The sequence below is a fragment of the Zootermopsis nevadensis genome, unplaced genomic scaffold, assembly GCF_977971745.1.
Source record: "Zootermopsis nevadensis isolate Lab colony 2312 unplaced genomic scaffold, Znev_1.0 Znev_ptg000002l, whole genome shotgun sequence".
Classification (NCBI taxonomy): Eukaryota; Metazoa; Arthropoda; class Insecta; order Blattodea; family Termopsidae; genus Zootermopsis; species Zootermopsis nevadensis.
Window position 1 is genome coordinate 12,008,220 of NW_028259134.1, and position 24,462 is coordinate 12,032,681.

At 36.1% G+C, this 24,462-nt stretch overlaps 3 protein-coding genes across 4 annotated transcripts in view; 2 read left to right on the forward strand and 1 right to left on the reverse strand.

Annotated features, from left to right (window-relative positions):
• Nucleotides 1–829: 829 nt before the first annotated feature.
• Nucleotides 830–21,226, reverse strand: LOC147875070 (putative glutamate receptor). Its single transcript, XM_087349597.1, has 10 exons — nt 21,138–21,226; nt 10,444–10,598; nt 9,271–9,452; nt 8,101–8,403; nt 6,943–7,034; nt 5,715–5,894; nt 5,019–5,242; nt 4,478–4,695; nt 3,149–3,411; nt 830–2,302 (listed from the first exon to the last, which is right to left on the reverse strand). The coding sequence occupies exons 2-10, from the start codon at nt 10,577–10,579 to the stop codon at nt 1,960–1,962; spliced, it is 1,941 nt and encodes a 646-aa protein (XP_087205723.1). The 5' UTR covers nt 10,580–10,598; nt 21,138–21,226; the 3' UTR covers nt 830–1,959.
• Nucleotides 13,687–20,974, forward strand: LOC110832175 (glutamate receptor). Its single transcript, XM_022068963.2, has 8 exons — nt 13,687–13,847; nt 14,267–14,461; nt 14,553–14,641; nt 15,148–15,324; nt 16,421–16,653; nt 17,184–17,401; nt 18,403–18,665; nt 19,441–20,974. Exons 3-8 carry the CDS (start codon nt 14,631–14,633, stop codon nt 19,679–19,681), a joined length of 1,143 nt encoding a protein of 380 aa, XP_021924655.1. The 5' UTR covers nt 13,687–13,847; nt 14,267–14,461; nt 14,553–14,630; the 3' UTR covers nt 19,682–20,974.
• Nucleotides 21,227–24,027: 2,801 nt separating the features above from the next.
• LOC110832173 (putative glutamate receptor) overlaps nt 24,028–24,462 on the forward strand; it is a 36,790-nt gene continuing 36,355 nt past the window's right edge. For both annotated transcript variants that reach the window (XM_087349630.1, XM_087349621.1), the window contains exon 1: nt 24,028–24,169. The gene's annotated coding sequence lies outside the window, so the exon portion shown is untranslated. The remainder of the gene's footprint in view (nt 24,170–24,462) is intronic.

Genomic DNA, 24,462 nt, shown 5'->3' on the forward strand with positions numbered 1-24,462 from the left:
TTTTTCAGAACTTTTCAGTTTTCTTCCAACGCTATTTTCTTGTCATCCTGCTCTTATACTTAGAATAAAACATGCATTTGGTCAGGTAATGGTTAATAATATAATGTACAAGCAAAGCAATTTGGTAGATTACACATTATTCAAAAATGGACAAGCAGTACTTTACTTTCATGACAATGTTTAATTTATTTTCTACCAGGTGTCAAAACCCAGAACGGTTGCCATTATTGACACAGGCGTCCGTCAAATAGAATTGAACACTATTAAGTTCTTAATTACCTGCATTAAATATGTGTGGAAATTGCTGTTGTGTAAATATTGATTTCCCTTGCTGCTTCAGACAGCCTTTAAACGAGTGGTTTATAACAATATTTATAATTTCACAACAGTCGTATTTCTGTGCGTGTATTCTCTTTTAATTATTAAAGTAAATTTGTTCCATAAATTTGAAGATGTCGTTGTCACCTCCATGCGTAAGTCACAGTAAGTCGACCAGATGTGAATACTATTAAAATAAAATAATGCTGCTCTAAGTGTTATTCTATCGTGATTCAAAACTGAAGCTATTAAGAAGGGCTACTGACATGTTTCTATGCTGTAATGAATTCGCTAGGCAAAGAGAATTTTTCATAATAAAACGTTGTGTGTCATTTTAAATAAGGACTGGAAAAATCAAGACGGATATTGCAATTTTTTTTCGCGAGGAAGTGATCTGGCTACAGATCTTCATCCGTTACTAACATCTTGTTAAAATGTGTCCCTGTAAGTTGTCATAATGTAACAAGTAGACGAATCCAAACGAATTTGTTGCTTCACGTAAAACATCTCTAAGAAGTTGTTTGTGTTAAAACCACTGCAGTGTATGATTAAATGTAACAATAAATTCATATTAATATTAACATTTTTAATTAGACATGCGTTTCTATTTAATCGCAACACGCGTATCTACAAATAAACGCGACTCTCATTCCGTGTTACCTTGAAATTCAGAATATTTTCAGTTCTTTCTCTGTTAATCATGTTCTCGTGGAAACTAGTTTGATTATAACATGTACGACAAATTAAAGAGGCGTTAATCGAGTAAAAGTAAATTCAGAGTTGTAAGTGGTACTTAACTAAACACCATGCCATGTGGAAATGTGGGGGAAATTAGTAAATTATTAAATATTAAACATGTTTATTGCCCTAATCAAACAACATATTACCATACCTTTGGTCCTTAATTAGGGGCTTGATCTCTGACGAGGCACTTGGCTAGTTTTGGAGTAATATAATGCTGTTTCTGTATATGTTTAATTTAGTACTAGAATTATACCCTGTAGCGTCTGTGATATAAGGAACAAGAGGTCTGTAGTATGCCGAAAATTAGGAACAGTCTTGCTTGATTAAAAAAAACATTTAAATTTTTTGCCAATTTTTGTTCGTCGAAATGCCCCACAATTCATTTTGCGTTAATTCTTAAACAAGGTATAATAATATAATACAAGCATTAAACGATACACAATCGTATTACATTTTTTAGTTTTCCTAGATTTTGCTCGTTTGTTTGTTAGAATTGAGAACTAATTCTGTACTACTTTTTCGTTCAGCTTCCGTGGCCGACATCTAACTTCCTGCAACATCATATTTTTGTTTGAGTCGTGTTGCTTGTTGAAATACTTTTATTATTTCACAGACATTACATTTATAATCGTATTACGAGCAAGATTTGAACTCGCTAACCCAGTTTTTAAGAAGTGCATCACACGCCACAATTTGGACTTTAGGATGCTGTGATCAACACAAACGTCTTCTCTCTCAAAGTCATGTTTAATTCATATTAACTCCCACAAGCTAAGCTATGGCATGTGGGTGTAAACTGCAAGCTTTCGGAAAGGTAAAAATGTCCTTACATGGCAGATGAATTTTTGTATGCTTCAAGGCTACGGAAAAACCTCACCTCCTCCTTACCGCGAGGCGCTAAGCCACCAGTACAGAGTTGCTACGCTGAGAATTCCGAGCTATCTTCACTCTCCTGGGCTCCACTGTTTGTGTTGCAACATTGTATGATTTTTCTATGACCTTTAAGCATGCAATTTGGTGACGGTTTATGTAATACGATAGAATATGGCAACGTGATCCATATTTAAAACCTATAAATATGGTTAAGGAGAATAGGATTCCGGTAGCCAAGATAATGAAGAGCGGGGTTGTGTCGTGTAGGTCCACAAACAGTTTAGTATCATCTTCAGCGTATCGCAGCTTACGGGAGAAATGATTGTATATTCCTTTCAGAATTCCTACTCGCCGCATCGTTTGCAATCTGTAACAGTAGCATGACAATGTGACCTGAAAACATTTTGAACTCAGAAAAATAAGAGTTCCATGTTGATTTAACATTATTGAAATAAGGCGTATCAATAAATTACAGAGGAGTGATCTGAATGATGTCGAATTCCTATAATTAATAATGGCTGCATTTTTTGTAAATAAAACTTAGAATGTGTTTTAATACGTTTTTACACAGAGATCTTGGGACAATTTAAAACAACTATTGATAACATAAATTTATTTGTTTTCGATCGGAAACCAGAGGTACCTTATAGGAGCATAATATTTAATTCAATGTTTCTTTTCGTTGTTATCAGACCGTGTAGAAAGAAATAATTGCTATATTTTATTACAAACTATAGAAATTACGATATATATCAATCATAACACATTTAGTTCAAGGTCATCTTAAGATTGTTTGAATAGAAGAGGTTTAAAAGTTACTTAAATAGTTGTGTTCACAGACAAAGTTGAACGTATCTGTCACTTCTCGGCTTCCGGCTGGAACTGTCTAACTCATCGTCAAGCGCTATCGGGGTTTTCTGATACGAATTAGATATCGCTCCATAAAAACAGTAAAATTACCTTTCCATCTCTAAAAGGAGTTCCTTCTGGGAGCCGGGAAGTGATGGTCGCTTTCAACCTTATCAATGTACACATTGTACAAAGCATAGCAGCTGTTTGTAAGCAAACTGGAAGTATTCTAGGTCGAAATGTATTGTGATTGATATGCAAAGACTTTATAAATAGTGTAGGAGTTAATAGAATCTGTCACTGACGACTTTTAAACACACACTTGAACGCTACAGTTCAAAAAGAGGACTGGTAAGGCACTTACTTATAGTTAAATATTCCTAAGTAAGGGCTTCTCTTTGCCATAGGGATGGCTAAGAGTCCACGGATGAACGCGTCGGTTATCTTAGATATTCTGCAGTTCGGAGCGTAGCCTTCCCTTAGCAAGTTGTAGTCTGACGTCATGTGCGCGTACTTTTTATCATAGCACAGACGTTGCAGTCCCTCCACGTCGCTGAAGATAAGCGAGGACTCGTGTGGAGCGATTAACTTCCTGTAGATGTTTTTGAGAAGTTTTACACTAGAATCCTGAAACATACATTTCGCGTTGTTTTGAAACCACTGTAGTATCGATATCGTTTCGAGGTAAAGCGTCTGCCTTGAAAAGTGGATGGTCACTCATAATGTGACGGTACAGATTAAGATACTTTATAAAATCTGGAGGTTTAATATAGGATTATTTATCATCTGGGCCAGCATAATCTGGGCCAAACATTCATGCACTGTTTCTTATGATTTTTGAAAACTTTCATCTCATCTACATGTAGATCTTCCAACGTATGTCTTTCTTCGAGATATCTCGATGCAATTTTGTGCACAGTTTTATTACTTTGATGAGTGCCGCATGCAAGTAGTGAAACGTTAACGGGAAGCAAATCTCATCGTACCTTTTTTTTCATTTTTATTTGTAATTGATATTAATTATTTCCCTCTTAACATGCTGGTTTTACATGACAATAATATTACACCGCAACTCTTGTGTTTTTCGTTTATTTGTTTTAGCTTAACGATATCAATAGCTCTCACAAAACGGACTAGTGTCGAATGATAGAAAGAACAATGAATTGAAAAGGAATCGGAAAGAAAAATTCATTACCTAGTTCAAGGTCGTACCGTGGTATTTGCTTGCAGAACTAAAAAATGAAACGAGGAACCACAATTAGGATGGACGGTCTACTTGTCGAGACTGGAACGTAGGGACCCCCCCCCCCCCAAACATTAAGCAGGAATGTGACTCGACCATGACATTATTTCCCTTTACAAATAAGCATACATATAAAGTGACATCTTAAATTCATGGCGCAAATCCTTCTTCGGAAGCTGATACTACTCTCAACCAGTCAAGAAATTAGCTCCCTTTTACGAAATCCAAAGGTTTATTGCCATGTTCAGAGCAGTCCGTCATCGGCCAATGTCCTGAGAAAGATGACTCCAGTCCACATTATCCCAACCAAAGATCCATTTTAGTTATCCACCATTCTACGCCTAGGTACTCTGAGTGATTTTTTTTAAGGTTTTCCAACACAGATTTTGTGAGCATTTTTCATTTTTCCCTTGCGTATTTCGTCGTACACCGAATAATGAGACGTCTTACTTTGAAATAATCCATTTGAGAAGATTTTCGCATCATGCCGAGCGTATAGGACCCGTCCTGCTGGAGTTCCTTGAAGTTAGTAAACGGCAATGTAGGTTCTTGGAGAGTCAGATCTGTGATGAAGGCTGCAGAGTAGTAGGAGAACAGCAACAACGAAGAGGCGTACAACGTCACGAATGATAGTCGCATTGCGTATGTCCTGGGACTGACGTTATCTCCTGGCAGAGGACACAGCAGTCAGATCAGAATGTTTCTGTAGACATTAAAATGTAAAGTATTTCTTGTGGGGTATCGGCAAATCAACATTACCTCGAGGCTTCCGAAAACCAACAAAATAGAACCGAGGTCCTATTCCATCAGAACCCTAATGATGGGGAAAGAGTTGGTTCCCGAAACGTCGGTTTACTACGGTAACCAGTTAACGTGGCTGATTGCCCGAGAAGATGTTATTGATTGTCCTCGCCCCGAAAGTCTCAAAAGCTATAAATCTGTAGCAGTACCTGTGTATTGGTACTTTATAATCATCTACAAGTTATGGTACCTTTCTGACAAAATGCACCAAAGACAATTAACACTGCTTTTGTAATGTTATAATCCCCGTCGTCCCGAAGTCCGTGCCGAAGAGCCAGTAGGTTCATAGATGAAATGCATGCTGAAAGCAGTGCCATAGCAAATCCAACAGCAATCCAAAGTCTTGGAGAAAATGACCGAAACATATTCCATTTGAAGTCGTAAGTACTAGGCGTCCGAATTAACACGTAACTCCTGTAAAAGATGGGAAGAAATCAACATTCCGTAAAACTGCCTAGACAAAAAACCTGTAAATATACTTTCACTTTATCTTTTGTATAATCTGTAGAATTCCCTTGATGGCGAAAAGGACTACCTAATACAAAGAAAAAAACAACACAACAAACGTAGACCTGCATTATAGCCCCGAAAAACTTTCGAACTCTCGATCCCAGTTTCATTTTCTTCGTTTCCTTACCTTACACTTATTTTAATATTCCTATCGAGGAGTATCCTAAAAGGGACCAGTTGTAAAAGACAGCTGAATTAATGTGGATGCTATATCCTTAGCGCAGACTGCTTTTCGTTCCATCCAGCAGAGAACAAGAAATTTCCATGATTTGTCTAGAGAGAAGTCAGCTTCCCTGCATCACTATATTATCATTGTTCTGAGCAAAATACCGCGCGACCACTGTAAACTTGGTCGTAGTACTTGAGGCAGAGTTACCTAATTTCCAATATTGGAACCGTAAAATCCAAAACGTCCATCCTCATAGATCCCATGCAAAGTGCTATATTGGTCACATCCACTTCATTCCTCTGGAACAATCCAAACGCTCCAGTCCAAGTGCCGTTCGGTAATTTGGAACCGCTAGTGTTTTCATCGTCTGGGAAATGATAATCCGTACTGCACAAACAGAAATGGTCTTTGCTTAAGCTGAGTTTTTATCCCCTTCTAGATACCAGCATGTAGCAAGATGTAAAGTTTTGAAGATTTCTGTCTCCTGGGTTGTTGCGCTGTGTAGTCTGGTCGATGTTAACCAACGTTTCAGAGGTCATACTGCCTCCGTCCTGATAACGGAGACAGTATGACCTCTGAAACGTTGGTTAACATCGACCAGACTACACAGCGCAACAACCAAGAAGACAGAAATCTTCATACTCACCGCTGTGAAAACCTCAAATCTTACATGTAAAGTTTTAACGAACACGACTGTTTTGTGGGATGTTCCGTCGTGTAGTCTGTTAGAAATGAGTCATCGAAATGTCAGTTTCTACAAAACTACATGGTAACATTCTCATCCCCACCAGTAAATTTTGTTACACGTAGTTATGAAACTCTAAACAATAATATGAATTAAATTTAGCATGAATTGTAATACTCAATAGAACAGCCTTCTTTAATACACAAAGTAACTGTTATGCTCTTTGCATTTTCTGCATCCAGTCGTGGTGTTTGTAATATATTGTACTTCCAACCCAGCTGTTTTAAAGCGTGAGTAGGCTGATAAATCTGTATTTTGATATAATTTGGAATTTTCTAAGAAAGAAGAAATATAAAATCAGCATTTATAATTAACGCATGTACAGAATAGAATGAAGGGCTTAAAATAGTGAATGTGTACAGAAATATAAACGTCACAGGAAAATTTTCCACGATGGATATAACTTAAATAAATTCCTGTAACCCAAAACAGATTGTTCGTCATGCCAGTTAAATTTTTCTTTGTATTTTAAATATAATATTAAATATTACAGTATGATTTGAGATTCTCACAGCGGTGAGCATAAAGATAACTGTCTTCTGGTATATAAGGCCGTGTAATTTGACAGAAGTTAACGAACGGCCTGTAAAACGATAAACTTCTACAAATTTACACGGCGCTACAACGCAGAAGACAGCTATCTTCAAATACACTTTCAAATAGAGATACACATGTTAATATCTGCCTTACGTGAAGTTTAATTCCTTTTCTAGGAGATGCCACAACTCGCCGAGAAAACCTGAAGGCCCATCCAGCTCAAACATTTCGGCTTTGTTGTTTGGCTGAAAAGTATGAAGTCTACAATTATAGAAGGTCTAAAGAATACGACATCATAGGTCATTCTTTATGCTCTCGGGCAAGTGCAGGATTAATACTAGCTTTGAAATCATTACAAATTGTGCTAACGCAATTAAAATTGACGCTCTGCATCTGGGGAGGATAATATTAAAATTATTTATCTAGGTTACGAGGATCTGGACTGGAATCAACTGGTTAATGTGAGTCCAGTGGCCTAACTTTTGTGAACACCGCATTGACCCTTCAGAATCTATAAAAATCGGGGAATTTTTAACCAGCTGAGCGACCTTTAGCTTCACAAGAAGGACGCTGCTTCGTGGGGGTAGTTTTCAGATTCATCTGTGTGACGTAGGACACTTTAGCATGCGACGTACCCAAGCAGAGTTTTTATGTGCGTGTGTTAGTGGGCACAAGTGCAAAGACCACATTTCTAATAGCAGAACATCTGAATCGATGTTTCTTTCTAGCAGAAAAGTTTCTGTTACCAGATCCTGCTATAAATTCGTTAATGGCACAGTGATAGTAACTGTTATTGCTGTTCTGTTAACTAAACAGTTTCCAAATTTATTTTAGACTGGGGCGCTTTTTATGCGAGTAAATAATTTTAAGCTTACTTCCCCCAACCCGTAACAGTTACTTAAAAGTTATTAACAAACCTTGATGATATGTATTAATTACGTTTTCTGTTAATTGCATGTTTGTAATTAATGAAAGTTTCATCCCAATTTATAAGAAATGTAAACCATTAGATCTAGAATGAAGTTTTACTACCTTACAGCGTGCCGCGATTCTACATTTGGGAAAAGTTGGGTCAAATTGACAGCTGGGTTGGTAATTTATAAATCGCAACTCCTGTCCATAAGACAATGTTGGGTGTCATTTCGCCTTAGATAACGTGATTTACGAAGTTAATGATGCAATACTGTTCAACACAAAAAGCTTCTTTTGCGTCAACTTTGACCGGTCATGCACTACGCTAACATGAAAATAATTATGAGTACTGTAGTGAATCATTCGTGAGTATAATATCAAGCGACTATAAATACTCACTCTCAGAAACGCTGTCTTCAGAGCAATCCCTTGTAGGCTGTCTCTCCTCTGATAAAGGCTTAGGTTTGGCCACGTGAGGCCATCACGGGAAGTCCACGTGCCGAAAAAACGTGTTTGCAGGGGAAGTGCGGATTTGACTCGGTACACTTCGGTCAATAGAGCGGCGTTGTCTCCTTCCTCCTGAACCACCAGGAACTCGCAGTCGAAGGGAATGTTTATATCGAGGAATACTTCTTCCAAAAGAAGTTTTGTGTCCACGAAGAGCAGCCACGTGGCTTTCGACATGCGCACCTTTGTGGAAATCTAACGAGTAGATATTTTTCGTTTTTATGTACTGATATTTCATCATGTTCTTTCTGTGTGCACTTATATCACTGTACCTCTTTCAGTCTGCTCTTTTATTGCAAATAGAAAATTGTTAACAAAAGCGTGCTTTTCAAAGTACAATGAAAGAATATGCACATTTACGTGGTTAGTATCAAGTAAGGCAGTTTTCCTCCGTAACTTGTTACATATGCTTTACTACTCTATCCTTCAGACATTTATTTATGGTATGAGACAGTATTTTATTTAATTGTGCAAGAAAGTGTTGTCACTGATAACTTTATTAAAAGGCTACTCTAGTTGTCTCTAAAAAAATTCGTTACTTTCTTCTATCGCAGTCATATGTGTAAGTATTCATAAAATAAATATGGCTGTCTTATGGGTTGTAGCACCTTGTGGTCTGGTAAAGTTTGCTAACGTTTCAGAGGTCACTGCCGCCTCCACCATCAGGGCGCTAAGTTTTCATCGCCCTGATAATGGAGGCAGCAAGGATCTCTGTAATGCTGGTAAACGCCTAGCAGAATGTACGGCGCAACAACCCGGAAGACAGCCATCTTAGTGTTCACAGCCGCTAGAATCTTAAAAATATTTACTCATAAAATGTCTGAGGCATCATAAGTAACTCCAATACCTGGTGATAATATTAAATCTAAACTGAGGCTGAATGCAATGTGTGAATTTAGTTCTGAGACCTTAAAGAGGCAGCAATTCAAAACATCTGATTATAGATATGTATATAATCGTTTATAACAAGACCTCTGCTTAAGATATGTTAATTTCTGTCACTGTACGTTGTCACGTAAGTTGTTCTTAATTTGTAAAGGTCAGGCTTGTTTTTGGTCTTACCTGAGACAAAGAATTTCTACTCATTTGTTCACCGTAAGGAAACACGTATAATGGCCTGTTCTGTCGGCAATGTAGTGCGTACAGAGACTCAAGTAGGTTGGACTTGTACAAGGTAACTACTGACACTTGAGATTCCATCAGCCCATTCACAATTACTTTCGATGTCACATGTTGTCGCAGTTCTGCAAACACCATGAGAAATCACTTTATAGTGAACTGCTTTGAAATTCACAGAAATTACAACGTGCTCGTAGGTCTGTAATGAAGTTTAAACGTGTACACCTTGGTAAGGGACGAAATATGTTCTTGTATTTCAATTAATTCTGAGATTACAGGACATGTGAAAGCAGTACAAATTAGGGCAATCGTATGATTCCAGGGAATTTACAACTATACAGTACTAGTACCTACGTAGAGCAGTGAGATTTGTCTTCAAGAGCTACATGAGTACTGAGAGCAGAAGTTAATATTTAAAATAATACACGGAGAGTGGAATAATAACGCAGAATCCTTCTTGAAAAGCAAACATCTGAGACAGTCAAGAAATTCTCTGAATTTTATGGAATAATTACTCAAAACACTTAAAATCTTAATTCTACTGAATTATGCATTTTTATGGAGTGGATTGAATATTTTGCTTTAAAAACAATTACTTTCTGTGTTGTTGTTCATATTCTCGAAGTATAGTTTTCACAAATGTTTTGCCACTAGTGAATTTCCCTCTGTTTTGTAAATGTTGTTATTGTTGGCGCAGAGTAATAAATATTTATTTGCTAATCATGCTGTTTATTCAGCTTAATGACTGAATTGATTTCTTTACACTTCCTAAAAGTGTGGCCATGAATATGGCGTGATCTTAGGAAATATGCTGGTAGATGGTGCTGCTGTCTTAAAACTGAAACGTCTCTTACACAAGGGAAGCATTTGTTCTAGATAGTAATTGTAATAGGCATAACTGTATAATTATAGAATATATAGCCACTGACAATTATTCATATTATACTGAATTCACTAAAATACTGTGATTTAAATTGATTTCTGAAATGTTATTATGGTTTTAACCTTGTGTTGACTAAAGAATATTTCTCATAGTAGAATATCAGGGTGTTTGCAGTAAAACGAACTGATAAAAGAAAAATATTTTGGTTATAAGATGAGATTCCCAGGACTTACCGTTGCCCTCATCATTCAGAAGGCAGACACAGCCCGATCGAAAGTAATGTTTAACTGCGATCACAATATCCACCAAATTATTTACGCTGAGAGCTGAACATACCGTTGCCACGAAGAGTACAGGTAATATTATCATGCTGAAGCCGTTATAAAACCTGAAAGTATCGAAAATAATATCAGTGCGAAAGAATAACTTCAACCTGATGTTTGCGGTGCAATGCAATCAAGTACTCAAACAAATGCATACATTGTCATTCATTGTCAACAATATAGCGTTCATGTGTAAGCCAAACAATTTATATCACATACCGCAATTGGCGATTGCTATGACTGCACGAAAGATTTACTTCATTGCAGTTAGCAAACGAACTCTACTCATATTTATCATGGAATCATAATAGGCTACCCCAAACAGCTTTACTTATGGTTTTGTCTATAATATAGGACTGATCAATGTCTCCAACAAACTTATTCGAAGTCAAATATCACTTGACTGTTGCCTCTGTAGTATATAAGGTTTTTGAAAAATACATGCATTCCGTAGACAGACTTGCGTAACACGAAACGTGTTAAATTATACGATACTGAATACACATATTTCCAGACGCGTTAAAGATGTCTGTCTTCTGGGTTGTTGCGCCTTGTAGTCTGGTATATTTTACTGACATTTCAGAGGTGCTTATTGCCTCCATAATCAGGGAAATCGCATAACAGCAACCCAGAGTATGAAGATATTCGTGGGTGATTGAAAAATGTCGCCCAAAATTTAATTCTGCATTGTAATAATAAAACTGTATTTTATTTGACGAAATCTTTTTTCCTTGTTATATAGGAATACCATAATACGATGCAAAGTTGGATACCTTCGATTGTGGTGTGTGATTTTAACGGCCTCTATTGTATGAATAAGTTTTTAAAAATATATCATACATGATTCAGACTGCACTGGGAATTATCTTTCTTCATCTTATTAGTCAAATAATGTAAATTCCAATATATGTATCAACACTGTTAAGAACGTGTTCTACCGATATAGAGGACATCATTATTTCTTGGGCAATGTCTGACAATGAAACTAAAGTGTCCTATGCAAAACAACATGGGCTTTATGGACGACAACCTTCTGAGTTGTAACACCGTGTAGTCTGGTAGAGGTTTGTCAGCGTTTCAGATATGCTTGCAACTTCAATTTACATGGCGCTCTGATGCTGGAGGCAGCAAGGACCTCTGAAACATTCCTAAATTTCTAACAGACTACACTGCGTTATAACCCAGAAAACAGCCATAAAGTGCAATACTGTTGCTATTTAAAAGCTTTATAGACAACTGAATTCATGTATTTGTGCAGTATCAGTGACAAAAGAATGCGAAATACGTGAACTCCCTTGGACCACAAATATCCTGTCTTGTTTAATTCACTGACCGTCGGAAATAACTTTTAAGATTTAATGTCTTTAAGGCTGTTGAACAATCAAGGAATCAACGTCTGGTAAGATTTTCGGCGGATAAATGCACTAAAATTCATCAGAGAGAAATGCACTAAGTCTTAGTTACTTTATTACTTGAAAAAGCTGCATACAGAATTCACGTAGAAGAATTCATTTGTAAATTACAGAATGTCGTATTAAATTATCCCTTGCTATCATGGCATGGGACGTCCTTAGGTAGTCGATGCAGGACAGAGCATTCAGATGCTAGAATCTCCAATAAGTACTCGCGGACAGCCGACGAGGGGTAATCTAACAGCTTGGTGGTTACCGTGAAACTGAGAACACTTAAGAGTAAAAAAGAGTATATTACTCAATGTCAGGTAATATTCCAGTGGCGGACTAATTTTATTCCTTCGTATTCCAAAATAGCAGGCAATATCTAAGCCGGCTGAGTAACTGTACCATTTCAACTGGGACCCAGTTTCATAGAGTAATTAATTAATCAGCTCGAAGGCATAAAATAGTGAGGAAGCACTTGCGTTATTTGTACTTCTGTTTATGATTGACCTGCATAACAGATTGCTGTGTTCTTACGGACTATAACAATAAAACAAACTTCTGAGTGTGTCTGTCACGCTAGTAACTGGGTTAAGTTTAGTGTTGTGAAAAGTCTAGTCCATTGGCCTTGGGAAAGTTATCGTAGACTAGTTTCCGTTCGTAAAAAAGATAATGTCTGTTGATCCAAACATGTTGAAGGGTTTCAAAACGCATTAACAAGATCTGCACTGAGATTCTGTCATATGTGAACACGCCTGCTGTATGATGCAGCATTTTAGGTTTGGGTTAATCGATACGTGATACAGCCTAAGATTCATGATTTATTACCGTCACTAGATATAAACATTTTCACTTGCGTGCATCACACAGAAGAGAACTGTACTTATCTCCTCTCTCTTTTAACAGGCTCAGGTATTTTAATATCCTTCCATCTTGTGCTTACATAGAAAGATATTTAAAGTTTAAATTTGTTATAAACATTTCATAAAGTAATTATATTTACAGTAAAATTAATTACGCAGATTCGTTATTGTACCCCACAAATGTGTATCTCCCACCAATGAACTGCAGTAGTCAAGTAGTCAGTGTTAGCTCTGCTTGAAGTAAAGTCTAGGCGCACATACTTCTCAAGAAGAATTCTTACGTAGTAGATCTTGGATTACTATTACATTAAGATTTAAAATTGTTAGAGTTGTATATCAGATACGCTAAGTGTTAAAGATTCCTTGCAGAGAAGCTTCTGTGACTAATGTTCCTAAACATACTGATGTTGTCATTGTTGTTCGCGAGCTGTCTGGCACACAATTTCGTGGAGGTCCTGACAGCAGTGCAAAGTCACTTCCGGTCTGGTTGCGTCTTCTTATTACACGAAGAAAACAGTAAGTTGATTTTTCACGTTTTATGCATAACTCGTAATGAAGAATAAAGCAGGGCTTCGTATCTCCAAACTGGTAAGTAAATGACAACATGAAACACTAGATTTTAATCACTGTTTCGTTCCTATTTACAAAGGTTTCCCTCATTAGTTAGTTAATTGCTAGTATGTTACTAAAACTGCACTGTCATACTCTCGAAAAAGAAAAGCAGGAAAGAAATTTGTTTTATTCAAATTCAGCGGAATCTTTCAACACAATATTAGCAAACGAATAAAACTAGAAAACATTATTATTTCATATTTGAAGAAAATGGTGTAAATTTATCATTACATTTATATTTAAGCCAATAATAAATTTAACAAATGTTCTTTCAGGTTTCCTGAGAACTGCTGCAATTGTTAATGATCTGAAGTCCTTAAGAAGAAAACATATACAGGCAACAGCTTTGTTCAAGGCAACTAACACCCTCGAATGTCAGCACAATCGACCACTTTACGTCATTCGATCCACAAGTGCAAAATATAAAACTTCAATCAAATCGGTACATTTAAGCGGAACCCAAAATTTGATATTACTCTAATAGTACTACTAATAGTAGTAGTAGTAGTAGTAGTAGTAGTAGTAGTAGTAGTAGTAGTAGTAGTAGTAGTTAGTTAGTTAGTTAGTTATTTAGTTAGTTAATTAGTTCGTTCGTTTGTTAGTTGCTTTTATTTTCATCTCAACAAGTTACCTTAAAATTGCATTTCTACACATTATATATTGTACTGTTGTTTATAATTCAAATTTTGTTCAATATATTAGTAACTAGCTACGCCCAGTCTACGCCAATAATATTTCTTAAATTAATCTCAGTTTCTAAACATTGGAAGACAATCGTACGCCATATGGTTACTTTTTCTGGACAAGAATTCTCATCTTGGGACGGTCTTATCTAACATTAACATTCCTTTCGACTGCGAGTTCCTGGTGGCCCAGGAGGCGGATGACCACGTCGTCGTCCTGACAGAAGTGTATCGTGTTAGCCCCTCACTTCCCCTGCAGACATATCGCTTTGGTGAATGGACTTACCGTGAGAGACCTAACTGGCCCACTCTCAGTTTTTATCAGAGGAGAAATAATCTTCAAGGACTTCTATTCAGGACTGTGTTTAGTGAGGTAAATCAGTTCGTTTAGCTGAAACTGACGTTTTGTGCAATGACTGTCTTTTTTGCACAGAATACATTTTATTTTGGAACTTCTTTTACAGAAATTATTGAAAGATAATTTTAATAGTGGCGGAAGGGACTATTTCTTTTACCGAGTTTGGGTTATTCTCTCCAATGTTATGAACTTCACGTAAGTACTTTTATTTATCAAGCAGATTAGAAGTTTTTTTCGATACGTACGGCGTAGGATGAAAGCTTGAAATTTATTTATAAACATTTTTCTTGATCTTCCGTCATAATAAGAATATAAGTTGATTTTATCTTAAAAAAGCGTGTAAGTGACTCAGTCGCCCATAAAAAATTGGCAAATCCGTATTTTATTTATTTAATATTCATTTCAATATAATCGTTCGGTCTTCAAATTAATATAATCTCTTCAAATTTTGAGGCTGAATTATTATACAAATTTCCCACCTCTTTCATTTACTATGCATGACCAGCCCATATCATTCTTCTTGATTATGATTCTCTAAGTTTTTTCTAGAACTTAAGCTATTCTTAGGAGATACTGAGCAAAAATCCGTAATTTTTAATTAGAATTGTAATATATTATTTATTTACATTCAATTCAAAATAGCAATATTTATCACTAGGCATCAGATGGAGTTATCAATATTGTGTTCTGTATGTTATCAGAATCGAATATTTGCCCTCTGAAATAAACGGAAACGGTGTGTTGCTTGACAACGGTTCTTGGAACGGCGTTGTGGGCATTTTGCAGAGACGGGAGGCAGACGCCTCGATAGAGAGTCTGACGATGACATCATTACGGTGGAATGTGGTTGATTTATTATCGCCACTATGGGTTGACAGGTGTAGTATTATAAGACAATGATTTTTTCCAGAACATACCACAAACTAGCTCATAATTTTAATATACATTGGAGTAAACGGTCTGGTACATAGCCAAATATATTTTGAACACATTTTACTTGATTAGGACACTGCTTAAATAAATTCACACACTTTTTCCATACAAAAATATGGTTGGTTTGAATTTAGACGTAAGCAACAACAGAAATACATATGTATGACTCTCAGTTGTCGCTTTTAAATTATATTAGTTTATGTGTTACTTATTTATATTATAGACAAAGAAGTTACAAAAAATCACTATTTTCTTCCCTATAAAGTTTAATTTTATGTCCACAGAACGTGAAAGTATATAAATTTGTTTTTTCTGATTCTTCCCTTCGACTAATATTTTTTATGAATATCACATTTCCCTAAGTGTTAAATCTGTCCCACCCACCTGATCCTCGATTAGATCGTAACCTAGTAAAATTTTCCAACGAGTAAAACACATGAAGTCCCTCTTTATAAGATTTTCTTCAACATCCTCTCACGTCAAATTATCATCCTCAGACTCGTTCTGTCAAACACCTCCAATTGTTTTATTCCCTTGTCATGTTTAAAAACCATATGAAGTAATACAATTTTATATGTCGAATACGAAAGCAGAGTATGGCTGTAAAAATTTGGGTCTTGATAGGCCTAGTAAAAGTAAAGTTTGTCCCACTATACGCCATGTAGGCGTTTGGGGTGAGTGGAGGTATAGCTCCTCTCTTCCTTGACCTCGGCACTAGATGGGGGTGAGTGGTCAGCATCACGCCCCGGCCGGCTTTACCCCCGGGAAAGGACCTCGGTACCCATTGTATAGGAGGCTGGGTGGGCCCCAGAGCCGGTCTGGACGCAGAGGCTAGAGGAAAAATCCTCTGTCCCCGTCGGGGATCGAACCCCTGTCTTCCAGCCCGTAGCTAGTCACTATACTGACTGAGCTATCCCGGCTCATGATAGGCCTAGTACTATATGTAAAAACGAATAGCAGACATGAGGTTTCTCAATGTCGAGACACAGAAAATATGAATTCATAAAAGTACATACAAATCGGTGTCAATTTCTATTCCAGGAAATACATGTTCATCAAAGCGGCAACCGAATTCGAGCTATCATGGTTGAGCATTTTTTATCCTTTCAATTGTCCTCTTTGGTTTGCCTTAATTGCATCGATTCTCCTGCTTTCTACCTGCCTCGGTATTATATGTCAAATCTGTCATAGAAACACAGAGTTTAGAAGAAACGGACTTTTACAGAATATTTGCAATTCATTGTTTTTCATCTTCAGCGTCTTCTGTGGTCAAGGTATGTACATATATTATAGTACTCACTAGATATATAGAATAAGAAATTCGGAGATAAAATATTTTTTTCTGTTCCGAAACAACATATCATAAATCTGTATCGGGAGAGTAGAGATGAAACTAGATACATGTAAATGATTAGCTTCACGTTGCGACAGACTTAATTCCGGTAATGACTGTTTGGGCCACAGAGTTGGTCACGAAGAAAATCATGCCCCTTCATGGAATCGAACTCGTTCGTCAAATTTTAGAAATAGAACTGACTAATAAAAGTGAAACTTAATTCAGATTTCATGGTTTAAAAATGTCGAATACAACACAAACTGGTTATCGCTACGTCAACAAATTTAGAGTTTTGTTTTGAATACGTCAGAAGCATAAGTATCCCATTTCAAACTCACTTTTACTTAATTATTGTTAAATTAAATCATTTAAATAAAAATAAGTACTAGAATAAAGTAGGCCTGTTCCTACACCGTCCACCTCATCCACAGTTCCATCTCAAATTTTGTTTTCTCCGATGCTGTTCAGGCGAGAAACTGGGCCTCACAACCACGTCCATCATGGTGGTGTGCGTCTCGACGGACTTGCTAGTGGTGGTTCTTCTAGCGTCCTATTCAGCATCTCTGATGTCCTACTTGATAGTGAGACGCCCAAGGCTACCATTCCGTACTTTCAGCGAGTTCTTGGCGGACGGTACGTTTACCCTTGGGGTTCATCGCTTCTCATCTCTGCTGTCATTTTTTGAGGTAATCACATTTGTTCGTATGGGTTAACTTACAAACAACTACACAATATGTGACATGGGTAAAGGAGTATACGTCCAAAAATGACAACCGAAGCCTATAATTTGAGAAAACATACTGGTTTGCAAATTTATAAAGGAAAAATATTCCGTCACACACAACAATATATTTTCTACTAAAACTGAAAATTACGAGTCAAATTGCTTGCCTCAAGGAGGTCACACGCTACATCATTTCGAATTACTTAGTACCAAGACTAGTCATTTACATCGAGATATTATAGAATTCCCATAAATAATTCTGAGTCAACGTTTACGTTTTTTAAGCTAAAACGACATCAAAAGCTTAATTTTAATATATCGTCATAATTTGATAATGTTTATTTTATCTACAATAATAATAAAATCTACGTCTCTGCTTATCTTTATAATATACCACAACCTTAGATATTTAATGCAATTTCGATCCTTATTGTTCATATCTCATCATTTTAATATAACTAACATCCATTTTACCCATAATATTAAAGGACACTAAATCTACTTATATATTAATACGCCACACGATAAAAGACTTATTTAAAATTGTCCAATCCAAAATATATATGTACTAATTCAGTAGAGGCATTTCTGTATTTGCACACCGAGGTGTTGATGACCATGAGGGTTGAAGCCAGAGGCTGAGTAAGTTGATAATATATTGGTATTGACGTTGTGTTGACTGTCGTCATTTTAAGTTTATTATTAAGAACGTATTCTATGTGATGTTCTACTTAAAAAAAATAATAAATTGGAGGACACTGCTATTTGCCTGTATGTAGCCTTCAAAACATTGCTCCATATGTAAATTACATAATGTTGAAGATGTGGGTTAAATCCCCAACAAAATTTTCAAAAATTGTGACAGATCAGAATAACCGAACTATAGTAGTCATAACTAGTAAACCACTAATTAGGAAATGGTGACGTTCCATATCAATGTTTTCTCGTATTATTCACCTACAGACGACGGAAGACCCTGTCATAAATCAGCTGTATCTAAGTCACATCGCTCCGCACAAAGATACACTACCAATGTCTCATTTGGAAGGATATACAAGAGTGTGTTCCAGTCATAAGTATGTATACATTCACTTTTTGGAATTCCTGGAGGACAAACGGAATAAGTTGAAATGTGAGCTGACCATCGTTCCTGGGGCGTTCTTAACGGTGACAAAAAGCATAGCACTGATTCGAAACAGTTCTTATCGAGGCCTCTTCAGATACAGGTGAGCTATCGTTAAGGGAATACCAAACTTATGTGCGCAAAAAGCACATCTTTATCAACTTAACGGGAGAGAGACAAATAAATCCTTCCATCCCGCGACGTCAATCTCACTTTACACTGCATCTAGTAATCTTTCATTAAACCGATCGAGAAGTATAGGATAATTTTTCTGCTGTCAGTACTTACGTATATTTCTCGCACGTATCTAATGTAATTATGTAAACTACATTAATGAGGTACAATATACAAAAGTGTTTATTTTTACTTTGTCCATCGTATATATTTCAATAATATTTCTGTGTTTAGGAAGTTGAATCATCTTCATCTTTTAATGAAATCTGTGTTTCTGAGGATGATGCTTTATAGCCTGTAAAAGTGGTATTTTGGACTTTGTTCATAGTGCATATTTCAATAATATTTCTGTGTTTTGGAAGCTGGATTTTCCTCCGTCTTTCGGTAAAATGGGAAAGATAAAAACCCTAGATGTCCAGTATTAAGGATTCCTCAAACAGGGGCCCAAGCGCTAGGGTTTCTGTCCTTCCCCCTTCCAACATAAAGACTGAAGAAGATCCAGCTTCCAAAACATAGAAATATTATTGAAATATGTACTGTGAAAAAGTCCAAAATTCCACTTTTACAGGCTATAAAATACCATCATCAAAAACCTTCATATTTCATTAAAAGATGATGGCATTATCATTAACCACAGTTTTGTTGGGTATTTTATTGGTTGTTCAGGTACTTTTGAGAATGTATGTCTGTGTAAACTGTTGCAGTCTGACTAAATTAAGACGTAACGGAATCTTGCAACAACTTCTATACGTCACAAAACACGGAAATGAAGTGCAAGAAACTCCTTTAATATCCATGGATATGACGTCATTAGCACCAATATTTACAGTATTAGCATTTGGATTGGTAGCTACCATATTGAGCATCTCACTGGAGTTCGCGATACACAAGTGTAAGAAGCAGAAACAAACAAGTTACAGAATGGGTAATGACTGGGTACTTTAAAGTATTAAGCTATTTTATGAGTATGTTCAGTGTTTAGAGCTCAATTACGCCTACGTGCCAGAAGAGGGCTTTTTTCCATAAAATAATAATAATAACAATTTAAAAAAATCAGTAATAATCAGTAGTTTTGTTCAACATATTACATGGCCGCAATATTGTTTTAGATCGTGCAAGAAATAATTTCCTTTACAATGTTACAACAGTTTCTAATATGAACTATAATTTAGACCTGCAATACAGAACAAAAGATTCACATGCTAATATCATTCCCATGTCAGCTGTTTCACGGCGTCTAAGTTTATATAATTTGATGGTAGGAAATTGTAAGTTGAAAAGTGACGTTCAATCTAGTGGCAAGTTTGATGAATATCCGTCAAATGTTTAAAAAATTGTTTCTGGAGAAAGTTTATGGTTACACGGTTTGATACTGTAAAGCTTTTTTCGTTACAAAGTTGGGCCTAAGAAAAGATGAGGTACTCCAGGCTAAGGAGTAAAGCACACTAAATAGGAAAATAAGGTCCGTCATGGCGCTGAAGCACTGAGTAAGTTTTCCTTTGAGGTAATCTGTTTCCTGTTAATCATCGTACTCAATCTGTTACCACCCCATGATAAGCGCCTTGCCCCTGACAAAGAATCATATTGTCATACCCTCGGTCTACACTTACGATGTTCGCATCTTCCCCGTCCTAGCGTTGCTCGATCGCAGAGACGTATTTGTGCCAATTTGTTTTGATTTAGAGATCCCTATGCTATCATGTTTTTGTACAGAATGTTCAGAAAAAAATACAACCCTTGGGCAATCACGTCATTCTAAATTATCACCTCCCTTTCTGTTTCAGTGAACCCAGTTAAACGACTGGGTTCCACTTTTTAAGAAATGTTATTTGTCATTTAAAGATGCATTACGAAGCCACGCAGAAGGAATTTGAACAGCTAAATTTTTCAACGCGATTACTACTTTTTTACGTACGACAACGATATTCTTGACCTGAGGAAGAAAAATATTGAACCGTCCAGACTTAAGTAAATACAATCAATTAATGAGATTAAATGAAGAGCATAGCGGTTGGAACGCTGGCCTTGTAATCCTGGGGTCTCGGGTTCGATTCTCGGCGGTGCCCGAATTTATAACTTATGTTGGGCAAGGCCGTGGTCTAGGCAACACGGAGTTTTCCTCCGGGGGCTTCCGCGGTTTCTCCGTGGCATCCCAACAATTACTCCATTCACACACAGAAGAAGGCAATGGCAAACCACTTCTGGATCATCTGCCAAGAACGTATATGAACAGGTCCCAGTCCTTGAAAAGGATGGAAGGATCCTGTTCATATGGACCTGTCGTCAGACAGAACACTAAATAAAAATAAATATAAATAAATTAAGTGATAGCTTGTACAGCAGTATTGCATTCGTACGTAACATGCAAAATAGAACAAGGAACTTATAACACGAAACGTACCTGATCTGAGGAAGTTAACCAACAATGTCAGGCAAACGGCGTTGAGCTCTGTGACTGTTGATCGGTGCAGTGTCTGAAGATAAGTCAGAAACGAGGTAGAACAGAGAAAGTTGGTAGCAATGAATACACACAAAAGATACAGTACTTTAATAGGTTTACTTTAGATAAATGGTCGACAATTTTCCAGTGACAGTGATAAATGTATCTTTTTAGGTATATTCGAAAGTCACTTTCGTTGTTTCTAACAATGAACAAGTTTATTATTAAGCATGACTAAGTGTGTTTCGTGCCCTTTATTTACCCTGAAGCTGGCAGTTAAATTAATAAAAAAGATAGGACTAATAAAGATATCAATTTAGGAGATAATTTTTAACAAGTGACACCAATTTACAGAACTTACTGCTACAACAAACACAAAGCGCTGTGTCTATCTTAAGATTATTCTTGTATTGTCAATACATTCTAATGCATACAATTGTACTTTATGACTCCGGCATATTTGTAAAAAGATAGAAGTATAATTAATTCAGTTGTGAAAGTTTGCACCCATTTACTCGATGGAATAAATACTTTAAAACTCTTTGGTCCAATTACAGAAGAGTTTTATTAAATTAAAATAATGTGTTTATTGTCATAATAACTCCTACTCTTTTCTCATAAAATGTGTAGCCTGTGTGTCCATCTGACAAGAAATTGAAACAAAACCCTTCTCCACGCTATTTTATAACATAACATAATCTTGTAATCTCAGGTTATGGTTTTTAAGTTATTACGAAACCAAGAAAATTTACGTTTGCAAAGAATCTAGACCTAATTATTTTCTTATATATTTTATTCAAATTATCTAAACCAATATACCAGAGTATCGGGTGACAAATACGTGTTAATTATTATATCACTAAAACCTGATATTGAAATTATCAATAAATTTTACGACCCACATGTTAGGGAAACTTTAGGGGGCTGATATATTCTTTTGTTTGTCGGACTTCGGTAGTAAGTATATTGGCAGGGCAGTTTTGGTGAGGAAACAGTTGATCTGGAGTAGGTTTAAAGAGTTAAAATACCTGACTGTAATGTGCTAAGGTCTACTGACCCCTTGGCCCATAAGTTTGACTCAATAGATCAGTATTAAATATAGGTTCGTTCCACTCTTGAAGCACAAGGAATATGACATTCAATTAAAAATGCTGATATGAAGAGGATTTATCTGATTTTCTTCATGGATACAACATGTTTTAGACTGACAACAACAGTATTAAGAGATGAGTACATTTACGTCACTATCCTTTGTATGAAATTAATTTCGTGAAGAGTGAATCAGAGTCGTCTTCAGTCAGAAGCAGTTAACGAATATTTCATATAGTTAAATTATTTGTACCGCATTCCAGTAAGAAGAAATGTTTGTTATTCACTTTTATGCTTCAAGAGTGTCAGATAGTATACACAGACGGATTCACTTATTCCTTAGAGTTGAAATGTGATTCTGAGTAAGATTACAAGTTCAGTAATCCATGTTTTGTGGATTAATACATTTACTGCGTTTGTGAGTTGTATTGTAGCCCTGTATCGAACTACCTCTTCCATGCTACTATAATGTGTACGAAAAATGTATTTTGGAGGGGGGAATAGGATTTACATTCTTGTTTTCTTTGAATATCTTCATTTTATCTGACACGCCATGATAATATATGCATAATCTACGTACTGTATGATTAAATTGTCCGTGCTTTTGAAATATTATCCATACTATAATTTTCTGATACACTTGTGAAAGTTTCCTAATTTTCAGCACAAAAAACCTTACATAATGATTTAGACCAGAATGTTCATTACAATGTTCACAAAAGCCCAAAACTAGTTCCTAGCCCTTTAAGTTAAAACATTGTATTAGACATCCATTTCCGCCTAGGTTTTTTCAAGTGGTCTATGCCTTCAGGTTTTCCGACATCTACTTTGTAATTTTCACCCAACACTCATGCATATTATATATTCTGCCACCCATCTACTATTTTTCTACTATAAATTCCAAAAGTTTAAAATTATCAAAACCTCCTACAATTTAAATAAATCGTGATTCTTTGTTCTTCACCGAGTTTTGTTATAACGGTCGCAGTTGGTAGGCTGTATTGAAACCGCAACCAGAACGTATTATCATTCACTCTTTGTAGCCTGTACCTCATTCAAAACAACTTCCTCAAATCAAAGTAAAATAAATTTACCAGCAGCTGTCTATCTATCTTCCAGAGTTTCAAGTATAACTTTTATAATTGTGAAAGTCAAATTTTGAAGAAAAAATTGTGATGCTTCTTATTTATTTGAGAGTGTGGATCCAAATATCAATTAATTTGTTTGTGCAACTTTAGTTATACAAGAGAAACTGCAATTTTTCTTCATATTTGAAGCCGAAAATCGTCTAAATAATATTTAACATCTGAGTTTGTTTCATTACAAAGACCAATTAGTTTAGTTTATATTTATATATAAGGAAATAATTATTTTTAAACTGAGAATCGTGCAAAATCCACATAGACAAATGCAGTTATTGATCCGTAGAACTCATGGTCCGCATGGTTTCCGGTGGCTTCAAAGGGTTTATTAACCTAACTGAATTGTAGAGTGCTGCCATCTCTCCGATGCAGTGACGGTCACTCCTGCCAACATTACGGCTGCTACGATACACAGTAATGGTAACAGGTCTCGAACATTGACAAATACATCTGCATCCTCTATGTTTCTGAAATCGTCAAAGTAGAATCTTTTATATACTCGCTGCAAAATCCCAATACTGCAAGTAGCTGAATCCTGTAACACAAAAGTCCAGACATCATAAGAAATTTAACAATTTCGTTATGTTGGCGTGATGATATACGTAGTGTTACTCGTGTCAGTTGGTAGTTGATGTAAGTTACGTGCCGCTTAAATGTAGTCAATATAAATAGTTTTTATCCAACAACTAAGTTTCTTGATTAGTATGATTTAGTGTAACTAGCTGCTTAAGGCTGAATATAATTACAGTGTCGGACAAACAGGTATGGAATATAACTGAGCGGGATGCACTTAGTATTATTAACTTAATTACAAAATTTAGGGAGCATGTAAACTTTGGGACAACATTAGTTGTAAGAGGTCTCAACTAACCATATGCATATCCGTATTACTATTAAATCTTATAGTCTGGGACAGTGTATTATAGACATATTTAGACTTACAATTAATGCAACCAGTTTGTAATTAATAATAGATAGTTTGCTTCATAGGCCAAATTTGCATTCGCAAATACAGTTCTCATTTGAAATCATCAGGGTTCTGTGCAACTATTTTT

Bases quoted from the DNA above. Each gene is read 5' to 3' on its own strand.
- LOC147875070 (XM_087349597.1), bottom strand. From the start codon at position 10,579: ATGATAATATTACCTGTACTCTTCGTGGCAACGGTATGTTCAGCTCTC. The intron at 7,035-8,100 runs GTGAGTATTTAT...CATACTTTTCAG, and splicing joins TGAAGACAGCGTTTCTGAGA to CCAAACAACAAAGCCGAAAT. The intron at 3,412-4,477 runs GTAAGACGTCTC...TGTATGTTTCAG, and splicing joins CTCAAATGGATTATTTCAAA to GATTCTAGTGTAAAACTTCT.
- LOC110832175 (XM_022068963.2), top strand. The intron at 15,325-16,420 runs GTGTAGTATTAT...TTTCTATTCCAG, and splicing joins TCGCCACTATGGGTTGACAG to GAAATACATGTTCATCAAAG. The intron at 16,654-17,183 runs GTATGTACATAT...GATGCTGTTCAG, and splicing joins CAGCGTCTTCTGTGGTCAAG to GCGAGAAACTGGGCCTCACA.